This window comes from Myotis davidii, unplaced genomic scaffold (genome assembly GCF_000327345.1).
Source record: "Myotis davidii unplaced genomic scaffold, ASM32734v1 scaffold359, whole genome shotgun sequence".
NCBI lineage: Eukaryota > Metazoa > Chordata > Mammalia > Chiroptera > Vespertilionidae > Myotis > Myotis davidii.
The window spans coordinates 858,018-883,862 of NW_006290460.1; the positions used below are offsets into that span (position 1 = coordinate 858,018).

The following is a 25,845-nucleotide window of genomic DNA, read 5'->3' on the forward strand; positions in this document are numbered from 1 at the left end:
AAGGAAACTTGAAACCAATAAAGACTTTTCTTTGTCTTATTCTGGTTCTACATTAAACCTATTCAACTATAAATTTCTGGACTCCAGATTTCAAATTCTATGAAAATGAATCTAGTTTTTGAAAGCTCACTAGATGACTTTGATTCAATTGGCATTGAAGAAGCTACTAATTCCTTAACTATCTCTTCTAGGTCTACCCACCCAAGATGCTGGGAGAAATCCAATCCGTGAAAAAGCACTCTGTTCTCAGTACTTCATTGGCACATACCATGTTATCTTGCAGTTGATCCTGCTCTGGAGTTCCTAACATACCTCTCAGTTCTTAGTAAGTAGCCTTCTGCTTCATAATTCAGATCCGTAGGCGATGGGCTTCAATTTTCACTCACCCAGTATCTCTGAAGTAATCCTACCCTAGTCCTTATTTTCTCACCACCAATGGCTCAACTTGCCCTGAGCAGGATTCCTCGCCTGTGCTGACTGCCCACCCTCTAAGACTTCATATTTTAAATTTGAGGTTATGAGGCCTGAAGGAGAGAGGAAAAGGGAAAGATACTTTGGGAGAAGATCTGGGAAGAAATTTCCCAACTTATTTAAATTTTAAGTGTGTAAGCATAGATAGCTTCCCTAAGATACACTTATTTGGAATTGTGGTAGCTTAAAATATCATTAACATATATAAATATCCTGAAAATACTTTTTAAAACTAAACCATGGAATTCTCGATGCTACTAGTTCACAAATCTTTGTTATCATTATCTTTTCTTCTACAAATAGCCGATTTATAACTCTGATGGCTTTAATAATACTATTACAATAATAGTGAGATTAACTTAAAGTGAGCAATGTTCGATGGATAAGTCATTAGAGTCTACAATAGTTTCTTTTCTAATAGGCAACATCTCTATTAGTATATCGCTAATAAAATAAGGAGTCAGAAGATTTGTATTCTATTGCTGATGGTGTCAATTTTGAGGATCTTAAACAAGTTTCTTCAATTTTCATATCTTATTCTTTAAGATGTGAAGAATTTCACAAACTTCTAAACACAACATCTTTGTTACCCCCCTCCAGTTTGCGTATTGTGCTAGATCAGTGGTTCTCAACCTTCCTAATGCCGCGACCCTTTAATACAGTTCCTCATGTTGTGGTGACTCCCAACCATAAAATTATTTGTGTTGCTACTTCATAACTGTAATTTTGCTACTGTTATGAATCATAATGTAAATATCTGACATGCAGGATGTATTTTCATTCTTACAAATTGAACATAGTTAAACATAATTAAAGCATAGTGATGAATCACAAAAACAATATGTAATTATATATGTGTTTTCCGATGGTCTTAGGCGACCCCTGTGAAAGGGTCGTTTGACTCCCAAAGGGGTCGTGACCCACAGGTTGAGAACCGCTGTGCTAGATGAAGCTACCTAAGACACAGTTTTGATTAAGGCACTTTCCCAATAAAGAAAAGCTACCATGGACCCATTTGCTCTCCCCACAGGATACTTTTCTGCTCCCACTCAGCATCATGCTCCCTGACTCCTCTGCAGCCCACATGCTGTAGGAGAACTGGATTGTACCAGTTCTATGAAACGTGCAAGTCAAGTAGAGCACTTCTGTCTTTCCACATCCTTTGGCTACCATAATCTGACTGCCCCCTGGCAGTTCAGCTCTCACTTGTACTCCTTCCAGTCTTGCTGCATTACCTCGAGCTCCCACAAATATACCATGTTGTCTCTTGGCTCCGGGCTCATTTTATTCTTTATGTCAGCCACATGCACTGACTGTAGATCCTTGAATATACAATGTTCCCTCTGGGCTCCAGGCCTTATATATTCTGTTCTCTTTCTGGAATGTTCTCTCTCCCTAGTCTTCACTCAAATGATTCTTACTCATTTCCCATCTCTTACCTTAGATGTCACTTCCTCCAGGAATACCTTGTCTGACCTTCTAAGTCCAGATTAAGTGTCACTACTCTGTACTCTCATATAAGGATCTTGTATTGACCAATATCATAGAATGTATCAAACTGCACTGGTTCTCATTTGTTCATCTCCAATAGAATAAAAACTCTTCGAGGACGGGGATTTTTGTCTTGTTTATTAATAATTCTAAGAATATGGCAAAGTCCCTAGTTCAATGTTTGCACTCACAAATATTTATTAAATAAATATATTTAAATGCCTTTTACACCAAATTATCTGTAAGTCAAAAGTTCATTGCAGATAGGCACCCTTGTTATACTTGAAGACAGCATACAGAGTACCCAACACAGTACCGTTTCCATGGTAGAAACTTCACAAATATTTGTTGAAATCATTTTTTTTTAATTTATAAAATTTGAATCAAGGGTAACTAAACCTTCTAAATAAAAATTAGGTATTGTAGTTTTGGTTTTGCAACATATTAATGATAATACAATGGTCATTTCAAAGACTATTTTGTTTAGAGAGCACTTACTGTACACTCATAGTTTTTAGAAAAGAAAAAAAAGTTTCCCTTCCTGGAAAGGTTATTATGAACAATACCAAGTTCTAAGGTTCTATTAAAATATAAGTGTAAAACCTTCTCTTGATCTTGTTTAGTTAGCCATCACAAAACAAGATGGGAAACTCCAAGAATGCAGGGTCCAGAATCTCAGTTCTTCCAGAGGGATGAAACACCAGGCATGTACGTAACGATACAGCATGCCTTTTACCTTCGGAAAACAATGAATTTTTTGTTGTTTCTTTTTTATATATAAAGGTATGGCTTAAATACCTTAATTTCATTATCTATTCATGAACTAGCTGGATCCAGTTATAATTAAATTTTTATGCTACTGTTCTGTTGACTTGCCCAAACTTACTAAGAGACAATCTGAGGGCTATTTTGGTTTTAGAAATGTAAGAGTTCTCATTTGTTAATAATTAGCTCCAGAATTGTAATTTTAATTCCTGAAACCTATTTCATACTTTTATTTAGAAATGTAAGAGTTCTCATTTGTTAATAATTAGCTCCAGAATTGTAATTTTAATTCCTGAAACCTATTTCATACTTTTATTTAGAAATGTAAGAGTTCTCATTTGTTAATAATTAGCTCCAGAATTGTAATTTTAATTCCTGAAACCTATTTCATACTTTTATTTAGAAATGTAAGAGTTCTCATTTGTTAATAATTAGCTCCAGAATTGTAATTTTAATTCCTGAAACCTATTTCATACTTTTAGAATTTAGCACACATTCCTTTTGACTGCAAACTCTAGGCAAAGTTGTCACTAGATAACTAGAAAGTGACAATTCTAAGTGCTTAGCACAGCCTTGCTGATGTGCTTGCTCAATCAACGTTAGCTACTATTTATTTTTTAAGTTCCAAGGTTCAAATTAAGTGAAATAACAGTTTTGTTCAGGAAACACCATGTTATTTCTATTGAGTTCCAGTTCAATAGTCTCATAAAATAAATGCACTTGCTTCATATTACAGTAAATGGATGGTAATCCTTTCAAACTTAATTACCTACCAGTAGCAAATTGCAGGTGGTTCAGGTACAGTCACTTAGTGTGGTTTATTCTGGTTTAGGGGACATAGTTCAATGAGTTTCAAATATTTGTATTAGACGTCCATTGTCTTGGCTACTATTGAATGCAAATGTTAATTCCTATGGCACCTTTTTATTTACAGATCTCCCAACTGAACAGTCCTGAATTTCCCTGCAATGGTAGACAGATCATCTAAAGCACTGGTTCTCAACATTCCTACTGCCGCGACCCTTTAATACAGCTCCTCATGTTGTGGTGACCCCCAATTTCATTGTTACAAATTGAACATAATTAAAGCATAGTGATTAATCACAAAAACAATATGTAATTATATATGTGTTTTCCAATGGTCTTAGGCGACCCCTGTGAAAAGGTCATTCGACCCCCAAAGGGGTTGTGACCCACAGGTTGAGAACCGCTGATCTAAAGGTTAAACCCCCATTCAATGCAGGTTATTTTGGCCAGATCTGGAAATCCAGAGGTCAAAATTTAAATTAAGTTAATTCATCTTGTAGTATCTGTATGATGGAATTTATTTTCCAGAACAGGCATCAACTTATTTCTTTTCTTGCTTCCCTCCCAAGTTTTTCACACTTCTTGCCAATATCCCTCCTAAGTTTTTTTTTCTTTCAGTAACTTCTTGCCAACTTCCCTCCCAATTTTTTCCCCTACTGTCTTAAATATGAAGCCTGCCAAGCAGAGGTGAAATAGACAACACAAACAGATTTCAGTTCTTCAACTTACACAGTAAATGCTTTTATTACAATGCCTATGTAATGACTTGTCGTGACAAATAATGTGCCCATTTTGTGGTTACAAAAAGGATCTCAACAACTTTGTGGAAACCAAAGACATATCCTACGCCCCTGACCTCTTCTCAAGACCCCACCTCTCATCATGCACTATTATAAAAACTAATTACTTCTCCAAACCCAGGCACTTTCATAAGAGACTGACTGGCTGAATAAAAGCAGTCCAAATACCTGTTATTCAAACACTGCCCTGCCTAGAATTTTCTTGCTGACAGCTGTGGGGTTGTGTGGTAGGATGAGGAATCGGTAAAGTGCAAAAGAGGTAGTATTCTGGGAATAAAAAAGGCAAGAGAACAGTGAAGTCCATCACTCTTTCAATAAGAAAATATGGTTATGATCTCCTAAAGAGATAAGTAAGTTAACAAGGGCCTAATTATATTGATTTCTCTTTTTAAGCTAGCAAAGTCTCCAATGCTAGTTATAAAAGTTACAAAGATTTAGGATTCTAAGGATAGTCTGGGTATGTGGAAAGAAAGAAAAAAAACAGGAGGATAAGTTAATAGGCACAGGGCTATAAAATGGTATTTAAAAAACAATGATCAATTTGCCTAGGAATCCATTCTATTGTCATCTGGATCCAAAGTAGGATATATAAGCAGGACATGGAGATGTTCCTAAAAGAAGAGGACTGAAGGGGAAGAAACTGAACATGACTTGCTCACTCAAGTTTGCACATCACAAGTTATTCTGGCAGCAGGGAACTCTCTCCATGCCCTTCCCTGTGATAACGTCTTGGAGCTGTCCCACTGAGTGAATAGTTTTCAACAAACTGAAATCAGAAAACTATGTGAAATATGTTGTGAGTGCTTCTTCCTCTCCAACCACATGTACATCTACCTGCCTACTCCTATGACACCAGGCATCGTTACATACGCAAGTGCTTTGTAGATATTAGAGCTGAACAAAAACACAAAAACTAGGAAGAAAATACTCCATTCTCATCTCCAGTTCCAAGTCTAGGTGTAGTACATGAAGAAACAGATCAACTTTGGCAGTCAAAATGAAAACATTGCATCAGGAATATTTGTATTTGATGATAGGGGCCACATACAGAATGTGAAGGATTCTTTTGCTGGCAACAGCCGTAGGTACTTCATGTTTCTATGCTCAGAACTCTGCCACACTTAAAAAAATAAAGCTTTCATCTGGGGAGGTTCTCACTGGCCTTTTTCAAAGATGTGAACACTCGCTTAACAATAATCACAACAAAAATACAAAAATTGGAAATTCTAAAGTCACTGAAAATAGAAGCTTGATTCTGACTGTGAACTTAGTCGAGCACTTCTGGTTACTTTTATTTGTCACGCCCAGCAATAATATGCTGTCATGTAATTGTCTCCTCAAACTTTTAGACTGTGAGGCTCAGAAAAGAAAATTTTCTGAGTAAAATTCTTGCAACTGAAATGCCTACTTCCAAATAATTCTGAAATAGTTATTGGATAAGGATTTACCCTTCTGCACATCAATGTGCTAGGTGAAGTATGCCAAAATAAATGTTTTAGCATGGTTGTTCTCAAGGAATTCACCATGTAGTTTTGGTAGATAACAACATATGAGACATTCAGGAAAGAGAAGAGAACAGCATATAGTAATGTACTCATTATATTCACTACAGTTGCCAGTTTAAAGTACAGGAATTTTAGGAACTGCTGAGTATTTTTGCCTATTATGAGATGCTTAAAAGGTCTAAATCAGCTGCAAAAGATAACAACAGGAGCTCAGGGGTAGCTGGAGATGAAAAGCTAAGTGTTTTACTTGATATCTTAAAAACTGGAGGTCATCATCATTATTAATAATTTTTTTGGAGCCCATTAGTGGTGGTCTCCATGGACACTTGGCTAGTGAGACCTGTACTCCTTCTGCCTTAATGAGATAGCTCAGTTCTCTGTGGCTCAGCTCCATGTCCTCCTTTCCCAAACCCACAGCATTCCTACCTGCCCCTCTTTCCAATGTCTGTTATGCAAGGAATCCTTAATGTTAAACCCATTTCTCTTCTCTTCTAATTTCTTGAGAAAACAAACTCACTCTTCTCTGAAGGCCCATTTTTCCTGATGGTCTTTCCTATAAATGCAAATATTAAGTATATGAACATGACTTTCCCAATATTCTTAACTTTTCTCCTCATGTCCATCATAATCATGGTCTGGATTACTTCTATGTCTTGGATCTACTTTGTTCATCTGATATATTTTCTATAGCTTTCTACAATATCCCTCCTTCTAGTCAGAGAAGCAAATACTACTACTACTACTACTACTACTACTACTACTACTATTACTAATACCTTCTATGTGCCAGAATCATACAGAAAACCCTACAAAGTGGGTAATATTGTCCCCACACTGCAGAGGACAAAACTCAGTATTCAGCAAAGTAACTTTTTTTAGTAACCCAGCTCTCTCAGATTTCAAAATCTATGTTCTTTCTGCTATCCCACAAAGCTGCAAATTATGTCCACCTTAATTCTGCACCTCAGGCCACACCCAAAGTGATATATCTCACATGCAAAGCTGATTGCATCATCCCCCTAATTAAAGCTCTCCAAGACCAAATTCCTGAGACCAATGTACAAGGCTCCCAAGACATGGCCCTCCAGCTTCTTTCTTCCCCACCACTGTCCCCAGTTACACTCTGGTTGTGTCAAGAGGCTTGTGGTTCCCTGTACTGAACAAGTGGCTTTATGTTCTGTTTTCCTGCTCACACATTTCATCTGTTCAGAATTTCTTTTCCGTTTTTATTCATCCTTCAACTTGTCTACTTTTGCAAGAAAGCTTTCCTGAATGGTCCAGGCACCTGTAAAGCCTTCAACCGGGCTTTCATACTGCCCTGAGAGTACCTCTATCCCAACACTTGCTATATTATATTGAAACTAGAGGTTCAGTGCATGAAATTTGTGCAGGGGGGTGGTCTCTCAGCGCAGCCTGCACCCTCTCCAATCTGAGACCCCTCAAGGGATGTCCGAGTACCCATTTAGGCCCAAACCCACTGGGATCAGGCCTAAACGGGCGGTCGGACGTCCCTCTCACAATCTAGGACTGCTGACTCCCAACCACTTGCCTGCCTGCCTGCCTGATTGCCCCTAAGTGCTTCAGCCTGCCAGCCTGATCACTCCCTAACCACTCCCCTGCCAGCCTGATCGATGCCTAACTGCTCCCCTGCCAGCCCAATTGCCCATAACTGCACTCCCCTGCCAGCCTGGTGGCCCCCAACTGCCCTCTCCTACTGGCCCCATCACCCCTATCTTCCCTCCTTTGCCAGATTGGTTGCCCCTAACTGCCCTCCCTTGCCAGTCCGATTGCCCCTAACTGCCCTCCCTTTCAGGCCTGGTCCCTCCCAACTGCCCTCTCCTGCTGCCCATCTTGTGGTGGCCATCTTGTGTCCACATGAGGGCAGCCATCTTGTTTGTTGGGGTGATGGTCAATTTGCATATTACCTCTTTATTAGATAGGATAGTCTCTTTATGTATGGTCTCCTCCAGCCAGCCTATTAGTTCTTTGAGGAAAGGGATAGCAAAGTTTTCACCTTGTACCCCCTTGCTCCCACCAGTAAACAGTGCCTGGCAGAAGGTAACCACTAAGTACTGCTTTGGCGTCTGAAAGGAACATGGAAAGTGGAATCACCTCCCAGTCCCATTGCCACGTTCTGGAGCTTGAAACCAAAGCCTACATTCCAAACCCTCAGGATCTTAGGCCACCTGTTTTCTTCCACAGAATCTCCAGCTTTTGTTGATTGAGTCACGAGACCAACTACCATATTTATAGACAACCACTTTATAACTTCCTCTTATAACTACTTTTGTCAACTTCAAAATTCATGCTGATGATTGCCTGACCAGTTTGGCTCAGTGGATAGAGCATCAACCTGCAGACTGAAGGGTCCCGGGTTCGATTCTGGTCAAGGGCATGTACCTTGGTTGTGGGCACATCCCCAGGGGAGAGTGTGCAGAAGGCAGCTGATCGATGTTTCTCTCTCATCGATGTTTCTAACTCTCTATCCCTCTCCCTTCCTCTCTGTAAAAAAAAAATCAATAAAATATATTAAAAAAAATTCATGCTGATGACTTTTCATGGCTTTTTGGCTTCATGGTTCTCCTTCTTAATTACACCAACCTCTACCTTGTTTCCACTGTAGTCAATCAATAACAAGAACTAACTCTCGGACACATTAATGTACGTAATGCTCTCCAGCAGGATGCTCCACCTCAAAAGACAGAACAGACTGATGGTTGCCAGAGGAGAGGCGGGTTAGGGGACTGGGTAAAAAAGGTGAAGGGATTAAGTAGTATAAATAGCAGTTACAAAATAGTCACAGAGATGTAAAGTACAGCATAGGGAATACAGTCAATAATGTAATAACCAAGTATAGTCCCAGATAGGTACTGGAAATATCAGGGGAACACTGTAAAGTATATGATTGTCTAATCACTATGTTGTACACATGAAACTAATATAAAATAAGACTGAATGTAAACTAGAATTGAGAAATAAAAATTTTAAAATAAAATACTCGGAGAAAAAAAGATGGTAGAAATGAGCTACTAGTCACTGAATGGTTAATTTGCACTAGCTACTCTATTAGGCACCTTATATGTATTTCATTTTCTTAGTAATCTAGTGACCCTTTTACTCATCAATCTCCCAATTCTTCCCCTCAACTTAACCTTCTCTCTAATGGGATCTCTAATAAAAAAATGACTACGAGGCCATAATTTTTACCCTTGTCACCACTGGAATTCCAGAGTGAATCATTCCATTGGGAGGCGTTAAGCCTTGAGCTTCCTCTGGAGGTTACTTTTTGCATTAGGCAGACGTGATTCCCACACTTCCTCCTTTGCACCTAAAGAAATGCCTCTTTCTTTTTCTATTAGGTTACATTCTTTATTGACATGTCTCTTTCTCTACTAGCCCATGAACCTCTGAAGTATATGGATCTAGTTTTATTTACAGTTTCATAAAACACGGCAAGACTCAGTAAATGCTTTCAAAAGAAAGATATTCTTGAAGTTTAAAAGTTTATCCAAGCACAAAAGACCTTTATATTGTATGATTCTATTTATGTAAACTATCCAATATAGAAAAATTTTAGAGACTGAATATTGCTTAAGGCTGGGCGGAGGAGGTAAGAAGAAATAAAAATTTATTGCAAACGGTTTCTTTTAAAGGGTTTGAAAAATATGATGATGTTGGTTGCAGCCACTATAGAAAACAATATGGAATTTACTCAAAAAATGTACAATGGGACTACTGTTTGACCCAGTGATCCCACTTCTAGGAATATATCCTAAGAAGCTCAAAACACCAATCAGAAAGAATATGCACCCCTATGTTCATAGCAGCACTATTTACAATAGCTAAGATCTGGAAACAGCCCAAGTGCCCAACAGTAGATGAGTGGATGAAAAAGCTGTGGTATGTTTATACAATGGAATAGTATGCAGCTGTGAACACGGGTTTCTTACCCTTTGCAACAGCAGGGATGGACCTGTAAAATATTATGCTGAATGAAATAAGCCAGTCAGAAACAGACAAATATCACATGATTCTACTTATAAGTGGAACCTAATGAACATAATAAACTGACAAACAAAATAAGTCTCAAGGCATGGAATAGATTGACATATCTCAGGGAGTGTGGGGGTGAGTGGGGAGACAGGAAGAGATTAACCAAAGACTTATATACCCATATGTATAACAAATTGTCAAAGACAAGAGTATGGTGAAGGCCTAGGGTGGGGCAGGGGCTGAGACGAGGAGGGTAAAGGAGGGGGGGGGGATTGGACAACATCTGTAATACTGTCAACCATATGAAGAAAAAAAAGAAAATGTAGTGATGGCTGTAAAGCCATGTGAATATAGTAAAAACTGAATTATACACTTTAAAAATAATTTTAAGGCTGGCCATGGAATCAGAAAAAAAAACAATAATATGATGTTCCTCCACCATTTTAAAAATAAAGTATATCTTCTCTATGTTTTTGTAAGTTTCTTAAAACAAGGTTCAGCCCAGCCTGCATGTCTCAGTGGTTGAGCGTTGACCCATGAACCAAGAGGTCATGATTCAATTCCGGTCAGGGTGCATGCCTGGGTTTGTGGGTTTGATCCCCAGTAAAGGGAGTACAGAAGGCAGCCAATTGATGATGTTTCTCTCTCTCATTGATGTTTCTATCTCTCTATCCCTCTCCCTTCCCCTCTCTCTAAAAATCAATAAAAACATATTTAAAAAATAAGGTTCACATATTTTCTTAATTGACTTACTCAAAGTTCTTTATCTATAGTGATAACTTGATTAACATATATAGACCGACTGATCAAATAGGGAGCTAAATATGTCATTTAGGTAGTTTGAAGGTCAGAAATTTTTCACATAATTACTTACCTCTTCTAGTTGGCATGCTTTGATGACACTCCTATATCTATACTCATCGTAAGAAACACCAAAGATAATGTTTTCTTTAATGGTGCCAGGCATGATCCATGAAAACTGAGAGCAGAATGAAATTCTTCCACTGTGCTTAATTTTACCCTCAGAAGGCTCCAGTTCTCCCATAATCATCATCAAAAGTGAGGTCTAGAAATGAAACCATTTTTACGTTAGATCATTTGATCAAATCACTCTCAAGATGCTCTTGCCACAAACTGTCATTCTAAGTAAAGCTATCTATTCTAATTTTAAAAGATTCCAATTTTAAAAGATTATAATTATTCATTCAATTCAAAATTTATTAAGTACTTCCTATTGGGGAAGTGAACCAAAAAAAACCAGAAGACCAAAGATGAAACAAAAAGTTATTATCTATAATAATAAAAGCATAATATGCAAATCAGCCAAACGACTGAACAGCAGAACAACCATCCAGACAACTGTCCAGACAACCATCTGGACAACCATGCTATGACACGTACTGGCACTAGGCCAGCCAAGGTGGGTGCGATGCGATTAGTTGGGGGGCCCACCATCACCCCATGATCGCCCTGCAGAGGGAGGCCCAGGCCACTGGGGCGATCAATTGGGGGGCGCCACAATCGCCCCAAAGAGAGAGGTCCAGGCCACCCTCTGCAGGGCAATCGATTGGGGGGGCTCCACGGAACTGGGGAACCAAGGTGTGTGGCAGCAGACATGGGCAGCGCCAGGCTAAGGCGGGTGCAGGCTGGGGGTAGGGCCGTGAGGCAGCTGGAGCCATGATGGCCCCGGCAGCCAGGACTGCGAAGGCCTACCCTTGCACGAATTTCGTGCATCGGGCCTCTAGTTATAAATATAACCACTAGAAAAAAACACACCTAACTTGGGATGCCCTTAGCCTCACACCTTTGGCCCCTTTCTCTCCCACACCCACTAACCCATGCCTTTCCTCTAAAATTCAACAGATTGTTCCATATTTCTATGTCTTGAAACTATTTTGTTCATCTGTTTATTTTGTTCATTATATTCCACATATGTGTAAGATCATGTGACACATTTTTTCTAATGGGATGTCTGTATGTTACCTTTTGATTTTAAGATCACTTTATTTAGAGAGAGATTATTCCTTTGTGTGATATAAATTGCATATATTTATTTTAGTGTGACATTTTTTACTTCTGTTTTCCATGTACAAGTGATTCTTTTTGTTGGTGTGCTGTTGTTTATTAAGTGATTAATAGCTTTTATTTTATGGCTTCTGGACCTTGAGTTATAGAAAGTCTTTCTCCATGGTATTTTTTTTCTTTTCCTTTAGGCATCCTCCAATGTTTACTTTAAGCATTTTATAGTCTTATATTTGTACTTGCTCTTTGATCTATTTCAAATTCATCAGGTGTACGATGTGAGATATGGATACAATTTTTTGTTTGCTCTCCAGGTGGCTGTGCAGTTGTCCAACACCATTTTTTGAATAGCCCATCTTTCTTCAATGTCAAATACTAATTCCCTTATGCATTTGGATCTACTTTTTTAGCTTTAATTTTACTCCACTGGCTCATCTGTTTATTTATGTACCAGTAATTCAACTTGGACCACTATAACTTAATAAAATATCAATATCATTAAATTATATTATTTCCAGGTTAAACATACAAATATATATAGACATACATACTTATATATTTACTAAAGGCCTGGTGCACAAAAATTTGTGCACTCAGGTGGGTCCCTCAGCCTGGCCTGTGCCCTCTCTCAGTCTGGGACCCCTCGGGGGATGTCCACCCGCTGGCTTAGGCCCATTCCCAAGAGGATCGGGCCTAAGCTGGCAGTCAGACATCCCTCCGGCAGCCCAGGAGCCCTCAGGGGATGTCCACTTGCCAGCGGGGAGCAGGCCTAAGCTGCAGTTGAACATCCTTAGTGCTGCTAAGGAAGCAGAAGAGGCTCCCACCACCACCGCTGTACTGGCAGTCGTCAACCTGACTTGTGGCGAGAAGAGCTCCCCCATGTGGGAGCGCACTGACCACCAGGGGACAGCTCCTGCATTGAGTGTCTGCCCCCTGGTGGTCAGTGTGTGTCATAGTGACCAGTCATTCCCAGTCCTTCTGCTGTTAGGGTCAGTTTGAATATTACCCTTTTACTATATAGGCTAGAGGCCTGGTGCATGGGTGGGGGCCGGCTGGTTTGCCCTGAAGGGTGTCCTAGATCAGGGTGGGGGTCCTGTTTGGGTGCCTGGCCAGCCTGGATGACGGGCTGATGGCTGTTTGCAGGATGGTCACAACCCCTTCAGGGTGTCTTGGTTGGGGTAATTTGCATATAGTCACCTGGATTGGTTGGTGGGCGTGGCTTGGGGCATAGCGGGGGTGCGGTCAATTTGCATGTTTCTCTTTTATTAGATTAGACCAGAGGCCTGGTGGATGAAATTCATGCATGGGGGGTGGGAGGGGTGTCCCTCAGCCTGGTCCATTCCCAAGAGGATCGGCCCTCTCTAATCTGGGACCCCTTGGGAGATATCTGAAAGCCGATTTAGACAGGATCCTTGTGGGATCAGACCCAAAGGCTGTTGAACATCCTTCTCACAATCTGGGACTGCTGGCTTCTAACCATTCGCCTACCTACCTGCCCAATCGCCCTCAACTGTTCTTTCCTGCTGGCCTGATTGCCCCCAAATGCCCTCCCCTGCCAGCCTGTTGGTCCCCAACTGTCCTCCCCTGCTGGCCTGATGGCCCCCAACTGCCTTCTGTGCTGGCCTGATTGCCCCAACTGCCCTCCCCTGCCATCCTGGTCACACCCAACTTTCTAGGCTTTTATTATATAAGATGTATATATATATATAAGTAAAAATTTAATTTATATATTTATACATAGTAATATTTTGGTATTTTGAGAGATATGAAGTAAAATTAAAACATCATTCAATATATATAAATGTATAAAAATACAAAAATATTAATAAATCTTCAAAGATACTGTATTTTATTTAAAACATAAGCAAAAGCTGGAGCTAATAGCTTATTCTACACATCTAATGCTCAGTGTTTATGACCCAGCTAAAGCTTAGTGTTAGAGCATGGCCAGGAAAAAGGATGGAGACTAGTGGTGTCATGGGTTATCAGCAAGGCCATAAAGCTGTTTCAATTGTGGTAGAGACAATAAGAGAACTGAAAATCCCCACACCCTGTGGGAGATGTGGTAAGCCAGCCTTCAGTCAAGGGTACCCAGTGGTGCAGATTCTTATACCAGTTACACTTAATTAAAATAATTCAAGGATGTTTCCTAAATGAAAGACGCCTAATGTAGATTAGAACAAAAAACATATAATTTTCTCAAAGATGTTTAATTAAATGTGTAGCTCTGATTTGCATCTCTGATTTGATTACTTCAAGCCCTTTAAATTTCATAAAGAGAACAAGTGTTTCATCATTATCTGAATGATAGCTCATATTCTTAAAGATCACTACAAAGCCTTCTCTTCTCCTGACAATGAGGTTTGAACATTTACCTATTTTTGCTTTTTAACCTACAACAAAGCAAGTAGCAGGAGTGGGGAGGGCAGGAGGCTGACCAGCATGGAATAACTTAACATTCTTATGTATTTTCTTCAAAAAACTATTCCACTTAATGACTTTCCCTCATAGTAAATCATAAGTAAATCTGTGTCCATTCTCCAAAATTATTTTTTAATTAAATTTATTGGGATGACATTGATTAATAAGTCCTATAGGTTTCAAGTGTACATTTCTACGATACATGATTTGTATACCGAATTGTGTGCCCATCACCCAGTCAAATCATCTTCTGTCACCATATATTTGCCTCACCTCCTTCCCTCTGGTAACCACCCCACTGTTGTCTATGAGTTTCAAATTTATATCCCACATATGGGTGAAATCATATGGTTCATAGCTTTTTCAGACTGACTTGGTTTGTTTAGCATAATATTCTTAAGGTCCACCCATGTTGTCCCAAGTGGCAGTATTTCATCTTTTCTTCTTTATCCAATCCTCTATTGAAGAACACTTTGGTTGTCTCCATATCTTGGCCACTGTGAATAATGTTGCAATGAACATAGGAGTGCATATATCTCTGCGAATAAATGTTTTAGAGTTTTTCTGGTAGGTCCCCCAAAAAGAGATTATTGGGCCATATGGTGACTCTATTCTTAATTTTCTGAGGAACTGCCACACTGCTTTCCATAGTGATTGTACCAGTTTACACTCCTGCCTGCAGTGAATGAGGATTCCTTTTTCTCCATAGCCTCTCCAACACTTGTTATTACTTGTTGAGAATAGCTATTTCAGTGGTGCTCAAACTTTTTAAACAGGGGGCCAGTTCACTGTCCCTCAGACCGTTGGAGGGCCGGACTATAGTTTTTTAAAAAAACTATGAACAAATTCCTATGCACACTGCACATATCTTATTTTGGAGTAAAAAACAAAACGGGAACAAATACAGTATTTGTATTTGCATGTGGCTCTCGGGCCGTAGTTTGAGGACCCCTGAGCTATTCTAACAGGTGATAGTTGGTATCTCATTGTAGCTTTTATTTGCATTTCCCTAATAGTTAGTGAAGTTAAATATTTCTGTTGATCATTTGTATGTCTTCTCAGAGAGGTTTCTGTTCAGGTCCTCTGCCCATTTATTAATTGGATTGTTTGGTGTTGAGTTGTATGAATTATTTATATAGTTTGGATATTAACCCCTTGTTGGAGCTGTTGTTTGCAAATATCATCTCCCATTCAGTTGATTGCCTTTTGTTTTATTGATCATTTCTTTTGCTATGCAGAAGCTTTTTAGTTTGATATGGTCCCAGTCATTTATTTTTGCTTTTACGTCCCTTGCCTTGGGGGTCAAATTCATAAAATGCTCTCTCCGACCAAGGTCCATAAGTTTAGTACCTATTTTTTTCTATATAATTTATTGTTTCAAATCTTACATTTAGGTCTTTGATCAATTTTTAATTATTTTTTTACATGGAGACAAACTGCAATCTAGTTTCATTCATTTGCATGTGACTTTCCAATTTTCCAGAAGCATTTATTTAAGAAACTTTATTTTCTCCATTGTGTTTTTTGGATCCTTTGTCAAAAATTATTTGCCCATATACATGTGGTTTTATTTCTGGGTTTTCAATTGTGTTTCATTGGTCTGTGTGTCTGTTTTTCTGCCAAATAGCATGCTGTTTTGATTATTGTAGCTCTGTAGTATAATTTGAAGTCAGGTAGTGTGATACTTCTGGCTTCATTCTTTTTTCTCAGGATGGCTTTGGCTATTCGGGGACTTTTGTGGTCCCATACAAATCTGGAAAATTTTTTTCTATTTCTTTAAAATATGCCATTGAGATTTTGATGGGTGTTGCATTAAATCTGTATATTGCTTTGGGTAATAAGGCCATAATAACTATGTTGATTCTTCTAACCCATGAACACAGAATATCTTTCCATTTCATTAAGCTTTGTAGTTTTCAGTATGTAGGTCCTTCATACCCTTTGTTAAGTTTATTACTAGGTATTTTATTCTTTTGGTTGTACTTGCAAAAGGAATTGGTTTTTCTTTTCTTTTTTCATTTCTCTTTCTGAAGTTTCATTGTTAGTATATAGCAGTGATGGCGAACCTATGACATGTGTGTCAGAAGTGACATGTGAACTCATTATTTTGGTTGATTTTTCTTTGTTAAATGGCATTTAAATATATAAAATAAATATCAAAAATATAAGTCTCTGTTTTACTATGGTTGCAAATATCAAAAAATTTCTATATGTGACACGGCACCAGAGTTAAATTAGGGTTTTTCAAAATGCTGAAACACCGAGCTCAAAAGGTTCGCCATCACTGGTATATAGGAAGGCAGTGGATTTTTGCACATTGATTTTGTATCCTGCAACTTTATTGTATTGGTTTCAAAATTCCAATGTCAAAAAATGCCTGTATGATTTTCCTGGACAAGTTCTGAAAAAATGTGTGTGCCACGGACTGGTAAAAATTGATGGTTCGAATACTATGCTGCTGTAAAAAAGAAGGAATTCTTACCATTTGCAACAGCATGGATGGAACTGGAGAGCATTATACTAAGTGAAATAAGCCAGTCAATGAAAAAAAAATACCACATGATCTCACTCATTTATGGATAATTAAGACCATTATAAACTGATGAACAAAAATAGATACCGAGGCAGAGCAACAGAATGTCAAACTATAGCGGGAAGGCCGGGGAGGGTTGAGGAGGTGGGTAAGAGATCAACCGAAGGACTTGTATGCATGCATATAAGCATAACCAATGGACACAAGACACTGGGGGTTATGGGAGGCTAGGGGAAGGTCAAGGGGAGAAAAAAAAAGGAGACATATATAATACTCTTTGTAATACTTTAAGCAATAAAACAATTTTAAAAAATTGATGGTTCATTTGTTCAATAAAGTTACTGAATGCCCACCTTGTACAACACACTGCACTGAGAGCTTTACAAAATTGTAGAGAGAGTCACTGGTAATAATATGAAGAAATAAAGGCTAGAAGATGTTATCAATGGAATAATTCATATTATAAGATACACTATATCTAAGCATTATCCTAATACCAAAGTAAACATTTCTTCAAAATACCTTTTTATACTATAGACAAACTAGAAAAATAAAGAAGAAATGCATGCCAAATTAAAAAATTGATGATAAAGAATAACATAAACTACCTTGCCTGCTCCAGTAGATCCAGCAACTGCCAACAACTGTCCTCTTTCTATCTTGAAATTGATATCTTTCAGGACAGGAGTACCAAGAAGTGCGATGTTACTGAAGATGATGCTGTTATCGCCATTGCAGATGTTTGTAGTATTATTGTTTTGTTTTGCATTCTCAAATAATTCCCCAAATCCCTGTTAAGAAAAAAACAGAAGATTTAAAAGGTCAGCTTTCCAGATATTTTCAATAGCTATTTATGTATGATGAATTTGAAAAGCACATGGTCCATGATCCATATATTATAGCACATAATTATATAGCCCACGATTTCTAGAGCACATGATCCAAAACAGTTGAAATGATAATTATGGCATTTAATAATAACCATTTTAATGTCTTAGATTATTGCTAGACATCAAATTAAATTAAATATACCTATTTATCTATATAAGTGTTTATATATACACCTCCTGTAGGTTGGGTACATAAACATTATCATTTAATACTCAGCATAATAATAATATTTGTGGCAAAATTTGACAATCCCTTTCTTTCAAAGCTGCAGACTGTGATTCAGAGAGGTTAAATGGCAAGAGTCACATAACTAATAGGCTACAGTGGAATTACAACCCAAATCTGACTTCTACTCTATCATGTAGTACGTTCCTCTGAAAAGCTCAAATTATTTATTTAAGTAGTTATTATTAAACATAAATATGCCCTGGCAAGTGTTGCCTCATGATTAGAGCATTGGCTTGTGCATGGAAGGGTGGCAAGTGCGACTCCTGGTCAAGGGCACATACCTGGGTTGCAGATTCAATCCCAACCCTAGAGGTGGCAAGTGCAGGAGGCAACCAATCCACATGTCTCTCGCATCCATTTTTTAATCTCTCTCTCTGTCCTCTCCCCCTGCCTTCCTTCCCCTCCCTCTAAAAATCAATGGATAAAATATCCTCAGGTGATGATTAACAAAAAGCAAACAACAACAAAAATGATAAACGTGACAATATTGCCAGATTATTTTAATGAATTCCATTTACACAAGAAGGCAATTGTGTCTTACCTAGCTTAGAATAGATTTCAGAAATGAATTAGAGGATAAGGGATTTTAGTTAACTATTTATTTGATTGCTTATTTAATTTTTAATAATTTAATAAGTTAATATACATTAACTATCTCCTTTTTTAAAAATCTTTATTGTTGAAAGTATTACATATGTCCCCTCTTCTCCCCCATTGACCCCTTCTAGCCTGCACCCACCCATTTTAAGTAAAGTTATACTTTTTCTGAGATACAGTCAACTGATTGACTTGACAATGATCACTGACTACATAAATTTATTTATCTTCCATAAATTAAATACACTGAAAGTGCAGCTCCCAAGTTTTGACAAAAATCCATTTTACATACAATAAACAGGAATTACATCTTTTGCCACCACTTAAACTTATGTTGAAAAGTTTATAAGTCAACTTAAACATGTGCCAGAGTTCATAGTTTTTCAAAATCCTTTTACATTTGAAGACTGCTGCTTTGAAACCTTATGTTATAGATGGCTAATGGTCCCTCAGTCATCAGACAACTAAAAGCAAAGCTTTTAAGAAATAATCAATTAAGGTGTTAAAAAATGAGCCCTAGTCCTAGCCAGTTTGGCTCAGTGTATAGAGTGTCCACCTGCAGACTGAAGGTCTGGGGTTCGATTTTGGTCAAGGGCACAAGCCCAGATTGTGGGCTCAATCCCCAGTAGGGGGCATGCAAGAGGCAGCTGATTCTCTCTCATCAGTGATATTTCTCTCTCTCTCTCCCTCTCCCTTCCTCTCTGAATTCAACAATAATATATGTTAGAGAGAGAGAGAGAGTGCCCTGGATAGTTTGATTCAGTTGGTTGGGCATCTTCCTGTGCACCATAAGGTTGCCAGTTTGATTCTCAGTCAGTGCATGTGCCTGGGTTGCAGGCTTGTTCCCTGGTAGGAGGCATGCAGGAAGCAGCCGACTGATATTTTGCTCTCGCATCGATGTTTCTCTCTCTCTCCCTCCCTCTCCCTTCCTCTTTCTCTAAAAATCAACTTTTTAAAAAAAGGGTTAAAAAATGAGACAAAGCTATTTGTTATTCCCTTATTCATTTATTTATCAAATAGATTAAACTTATTGAGTATCACCTCTGTATTAAAGATAACTTCAAAGAATCCCACATGGGAGAATAACATGAATAAATATTAATATTGCAATGTGCTTAGTGCTACAACTGAAAATCATATCAAGTCCTATGGGAGTACATTAGAAAGAGCAGCCGACTCAGCCTGGCGCTTAACCAAGTAAATGATCTACACACTAGGCTATAAAGGATGTAAGTGGGACTTCACAAGACCAAGGAATAGTATACGTACTCTAGGAAGATGGATTTGCATGCACAATGATTTAGGCTTAAAAGAACAAACTATGTGTCAGGAATGATGAGTGGCTGGGTCAGATACATATGACAAGATGACAAAGGCTGTGCTTGGTCAGGTGGGCAGTACAGGCTGTTAAGGAGATTGTGTGGCATGCTTAGAAGGACTTTTATCCAGTAAGACAGACTCGGACCAATGGCAGGTTATTGTTCATAGTAACTTTGATTTCTAATTACAGAAGTAAAATACTAATTTCAGGAAATTTGGAAAATGTAGAAAAGCAGAAAGAAGAAATTACCTATAGCACTACTACTGAGAAAAAAAAAACCTTATTTAACATTTCAACTGATATCCTCCACTTTTACATATAATATAAATGTACATAATATGTAAAACCATATGTAATTTTTACATTAATAAAAATTGTATATAAAGTTTGTGACCTGCTTTTCTGACTTAAAAAAAATGATAGTTTTCATATACCATTAAGAATTCTTCTAAATATATTTTGGTTGCAGGATAGTATCCAAGAGTATATATAAATATATATATGTACTTTGCTACAAATGTGGAGTACATTCTTTTTTTTTAGTATAAATTTTGGCAAGTGAACTTTCCAAAGAGAACAGTTTATAAAATTCCAAGTCCTTTGGAGAGTAGTCCAAAATTTTCCTCCATCAATATATGATAGTGATAGTTTTTCAAGGACCCTTATCAACACTGTGGCTTTTGTTATTTGTTTTGTCCTCTTTTATAGTTTTCTAGGTGAAAAGGGAATCTCACTATCAGATCTTAGCCTTATTGATTTGTTCCCTAGTAAGGCTGAACATTCACCATATTTATGAACCCTATATAGCTGTGAGTGGAATGGTTTTGATAGTATTTGTATTAACCTCACTTTTTGTTTCATCTTTTCAACTAGCTGAGTCATGGTTGACAAGTCATTATAACATTCTGAGCTTCAGTCTCCTGAGTTATTGAGGTAATATATATAAAGTTGTTTTGTATACAGTAAAGCAATAGTCACTCTTTAAAAAAATCAGAGGCAGTAATGATGAGTGGAAAAGGGCTCTGCAGTCAGAGAAACCTAAGCTAATCTTCTAGCTCCACCCTATCTAGTTGTATAACCTCCTTCCAGTAACTTAAACTTTCTAAGTCTCAGCTTCCAACAAATAAATAGAAATTCTACCTACTCATAGGTTTGGAGTGAGGAAGGTGTCATATATAACTCATCAGGGACTTACCTCCTGGATAACTGCGTTGATGGTGACATCATCAAAGGAGAAAAAGAATACACTGGAAACTGGGGGAGTGATAAATGTGAAGGGCTTGAGGAGCACATAGAAAATTTGGAATACATACATGAAGTTCAGGAAAGTGGGGCCAGAGATTTGCATTTGAGAGTCATTAACTCCATGTCCTCAAGGGTGAGCCTGGGTGAGGTCACCCACAGAGAGCATGAAATGCTAGGAGACTTAGGTGGAGACTCAGTGGCCCACCACTACTGAAATGGCAGGCAGGGATGACTAGAAGTCACAGTCTGAGGACACAGTGATGTGGAAAGTGAGGATACAGACAGACATGAGTCAATGGTTCAGTGAAAGGGTTATAGGTGGTGACATTTGGGTCCAAAATCTGGCTTCAGCTCTTGACAGTTGTGTGAGCTAAGCCAGTTACCATCACCTTTTTAAGCCTCCATTTCCTTATCATTGAAATGAAAATGTTAATATTACTAGCTCATATGACTATTTTGAGAATTAAAGGAGACAACACATACTTACTTTTAGGAGAGTGAAACTGAGGACTTTTGTCCAAGAGTAGGAAAGCAATTGTTTGAAAATAGTTGTGGAAAATGTCAAATTTATTTTTCCTTCATACCTAGAAGGGCATTTGAAATTTCTAAAAGCAAAAAAGTAATATCAATCTGACCCACACACTTTTCCACAAACAACTTTGCTAGTCAGATAAAAAATTATTCTCTTGACCAGAATCCTAATAAAAGATAGTTTTAGGTAAAATGAAAAAAAAAAGAATTATTCTCTTACCTATATCTTAAAACATGAAGTAAAGTGAAGTTATGGTGATCATGTTGCTTATAAAACAAATTTAAGATATTGTATAGTATACAGAAATAGGACATTAGTTTCATAACTTCTGTCTTTACACAGATATCAGTGATAAGAAATAGGAACTCAACAGAGCTTCTCAATAATCAGATATCAGATATTGCTTCATTAGAGGCTGAAAATCATTGGTAAATATATTTTCTCACTTTGAGAAATATGAGGATTATTTAATAATAAATTAAAATGAGCACAAATCATAGAAAACCATACATTGGTAGAGATCTCATACATCTTTATGTTGACTGGAGTCTAAAGCACTTGGACTGGAACTTGAGATCAGATAAGGTAGCATTTATTGAGGAATTATTATGTGCATGATATTCAGCTGAACACTTTACATAAGTCTGCCAGGTGAATATTAATATTCCCATTTTACAGGTGGAGAATCAAAGGCTTCACAGAGTTCTATAACTCTATCTAGATTACACAGAGAACAAACAGCAGAACCAGGATTCAAATTCAGCTCTACCCAGATCCAAAATCAATGAACTTTGTATTACTTCCTGATATGTTATGTGAAACAAGTTATAAGACTCAAAAAATGTAAAGAGGTTTCAATACTCTATTTAACATTCCTGAGCCTCTATTTCTTAATCTATAAAATAAGTAGAGTGGTTCGCCTTCCAGTTCTAACATCATTCTCATTGTCCATTAATATGAAAATGACATTCACACGAAAAAATGCTTAAATATTTAAGTAAATTTTTTTAATTCTTACCTCTTCCCAGAAAGCTGTTACATTCTCCATCACTACTTCTGTAGTTGTTAAGTTATATTCCAATGTCTTGTACTCTTGCTTTTGTAAGAAATCCTGTTAATAAAGACAGAGCAAAAACATTGTTAAGTTATATTCTAATGTTTTATAGACCTTATAAAGCACCCTGCACTGGCGAATTCACCTCAATTAGGACAAAGAGAAAACCAGTATCTTTATCTTTATGGCAACCCCACCCCTTTTTAGAAGCATCATTAGCATCACTTCTCTGGGTTAAGTAAGGGTGTGAAGTTCTGATATAACTGATTTTAAGGCATCAAACCTTGATTCTAAAAGGGCCCTATTAGAGACTCCCATTCACAGTGTTCTGTGGGCAGGTGGGAGCACAAGGAAGAATTAAGCCCAGGCATCCTGAAGTCTTCACCACCAGGGGTAATGAAACCAGCCTGGTCCTTGCCTCCTCGCTTTCCCCCTTCCTTCTCTACTTTTCTCTCTCTTGCTACTTCAATTTTGGTTTCTCTCTTTTTCTCTAATTTTTTTTCAAGATCTGTGTTCCTGTTCAGTGGCCCCTCTCTGTCTCTGTGACACTCATTTTCTCATTTCTGGTCTATGTCTGTTCTCTCTCTCTCTCTCTCTCTCTCTCTCTCTCTCTCTCTCTCACACACACACACACACACACACACACACACCTGTGATGGTTTAAGAGAAGGAATAAGATTAGTCCAAGACCTGCTATGGTTTTGAGCTACACTCATCAATTTGCCTAAATTGCAAATCTCAAACACACTTTTGAAACATGATAAAATTAGGAGGAAGAGGACCCCTTTACTATATATTCCAATCCTTCAAAGGAGGCTGAAGATACAATTTGTTGCATATGTGACATCCCCTCATTTTTAAATGCTGGCAAATAATTCTATTTTTTTTTCTTTTTTTTAATGTGAAGGTCAAATAAAACAGGTCTAGGGGCCAAAAGTAGGTCCATGGGCCACAATTTGCAAACTCTGGCCTACATTAAATAATGGCAGAACCATTTAAAAGTGGCTCACCTTTCATCACCACCTTTATGTATATCACAGTGATTTATTTTCTGGGTTAAATATTTAAATAGTATTTTAAAAGTATAATAAAACATTTTCACCTGCATATTAATTATAAAAAATATAACTACATACAAGTTCATAGTAGTGATTAAATTAGCTTTGTATAAACTTGAGTCTCATCACTTGAGGATTTGAGAACTTTTCTTCAGAGCTCCCAGCTACATCAGCATTGCTGGGATTTTAAGATAATTCTTGTGATATAAAATGCCACTCACATCCACCATATTGCCCAAGGAAATACTTGGAAAAGTTTGAAGTGAATATTCCTAGAGTTAGCTGGAAAGTTCTTTAACTTCCTGGTAAACCTGCCACCATCTTTGTGCACATTTGTCAAGTGCATGAGAATAACCTATTGATTGATGATTTGAATAAAATTCCTCAGAATACAGAAACAATATTTTCTGCAATTGCTTTGACTTGAGAGGATCTCACAGGCTTTTATTTTATTTCAATAAACTTCCATTAGTAGGGCTTGTTAGACCACATATAGACGTCAAGAGAGAAAATTCTGAGCATCAAACAGGCCCAAGACAGTCTGCCCACTATTAAAGTTCTAAGCTATTCTCAAATCATTGTATACAATACAATGCCCACTTTTGGTACGTTACCTGTATTTTGTTTATTGCTCCAAGAGAGTCATACCATGTCTGTACAGCCCAGGGAAATTGCCGAGTGATTGCCATGCGCAGAACGATGCAGAAAGAGATGGTCGTGAATATTTTTCGAAGAACGACTCCTTTATAAATGCATAGGGAAGCACAGACAAAAACACCACAAAGAACCCTGAGAAGAAGAAGGCTGAGCTATTGAAGTATCTCACGTAGGCTGCCTTCCGGGTCAGTTTCAGTTCTGATCTATAAAACAAAATAGTAAGATTTGGGATGCTTATTTACTTTGCATCTTGCAATCTGAACACAGGCTCACAAGGCTTTGTGCCCCGCGGCAAGTTATTTAACTTATCTGAGCCTCAGTTACCTTATCTGAAAGAGGAATAGAAATGAATGCATCAGTATTTTGTCCATAATACCTGTAAATATTTCTAACCTATAACTACTAAGCTCAATTATTATTACATTACTTTCACACCTTTATCACTTCATTATAATTAGTAAGATTTGTGAAACTTTGATAATTTTTGTTTTTTGGTTGGTGTTTTAAGTGATTAGGTGTAATAATGAGGACAATGTTATAAGATTTATAAATAAAAAGACAATTCTGTGGTTCCCTAATAGGTTCTTAGCACTTTAGAAATTCTAGCTTGGCTTTGGGGAACACTAAAAATAGCATATATATATGAGTGTTTCAAAGAAACCAAGATGGAGGCATAGGTAAACACCAGAGATTGCTGCCTCACATAACCACTTCAAGAATACAATTAAAAGACAGAGCGGGCATCATACAGAACCACAGGAAGGCTGGCTGAGTGGAAATACTACAACTAGAAGGAAAGAGAAAAGCATGCTGAGACTCAGAGGAGCTGCGGTGCAGAAGTTAAGTGCACAGGTACGGAGGTGGATGTGGAAAGGGCTGGCGGCTGAGGACACGGTTGGCTTTTTCAATTGGGGGGGAGTCTCAAAGTCCCTACTGCTCTGAACTCCAGTTCCAGGCGAGTCTCTGGGGACCCTGACTGATACGGGGAGAGGCTAGAGACTGTCTGGCATCGTTCGCATCTCAAGGGCGGCTTTCTCTCAGAGGTGCTTGCAGCGATTACCCGGACCTGAGACTTGGGGCCTCTTAGGGAAGGACTGACGATAAGCCATAGCTGTATGCTCCACCCTATTGATCCCCTGGGACCCTGCCCCGCCCAGGCTGTGCACCATGGAGGTTTTTGCAATCTGAAAATTACCTAACAAACTTGCAGCTGGCCCAAGGCCCCATGGCAACTTGCATTCCTTCACAGCTGAGCTCCAGCTGAGTAGCCTCAGGCAAAGGCTAGATTAGCACCTCCTGAAAGATCCAGGAACCAGTAGAGTGACTCAGTGAGCACCAAAGCCCCACTGAAGAAAAGTCTTGCCCTGGAGGGTGTCTCCTGCACAGAAGCTCTTCCATTTAAGATGCAGCTGGTTCTCACAGCCAATTGGCCTGGGGTCCAATTCCTCCCAGTG

The 25,845-nt window shown here is 38.2% G+C and overlaps 1 protein-coding gene across 1 annotated transcript in view; it reads right to left on the reverse strand.

The window, feature by feature from the left end:
- The window catches only part of CFTR (cystic fibrosis transmembrane conductance regulator), a 172,911-nt gene that overhangs the window by 111,253 nt on the left and 35,813 nt on the right, over positions 1-25,845 (reverse strand). The window contains 5 exon segments of the mRNA XM_015563769.1: positions 10,707-10,898; positions 17,417-17,599; positions 22,641-22,733; positions 24,349-24,482; positions 24,485-24,594. Of these exon segments, the coding sequence (XP_015419255.1) occupies positions 10,707-10,898; positions 17,417-17,599; positions 22,641-22,733; positions 24,349-24,482; positions 24,485-24,594 (712 nt within the window).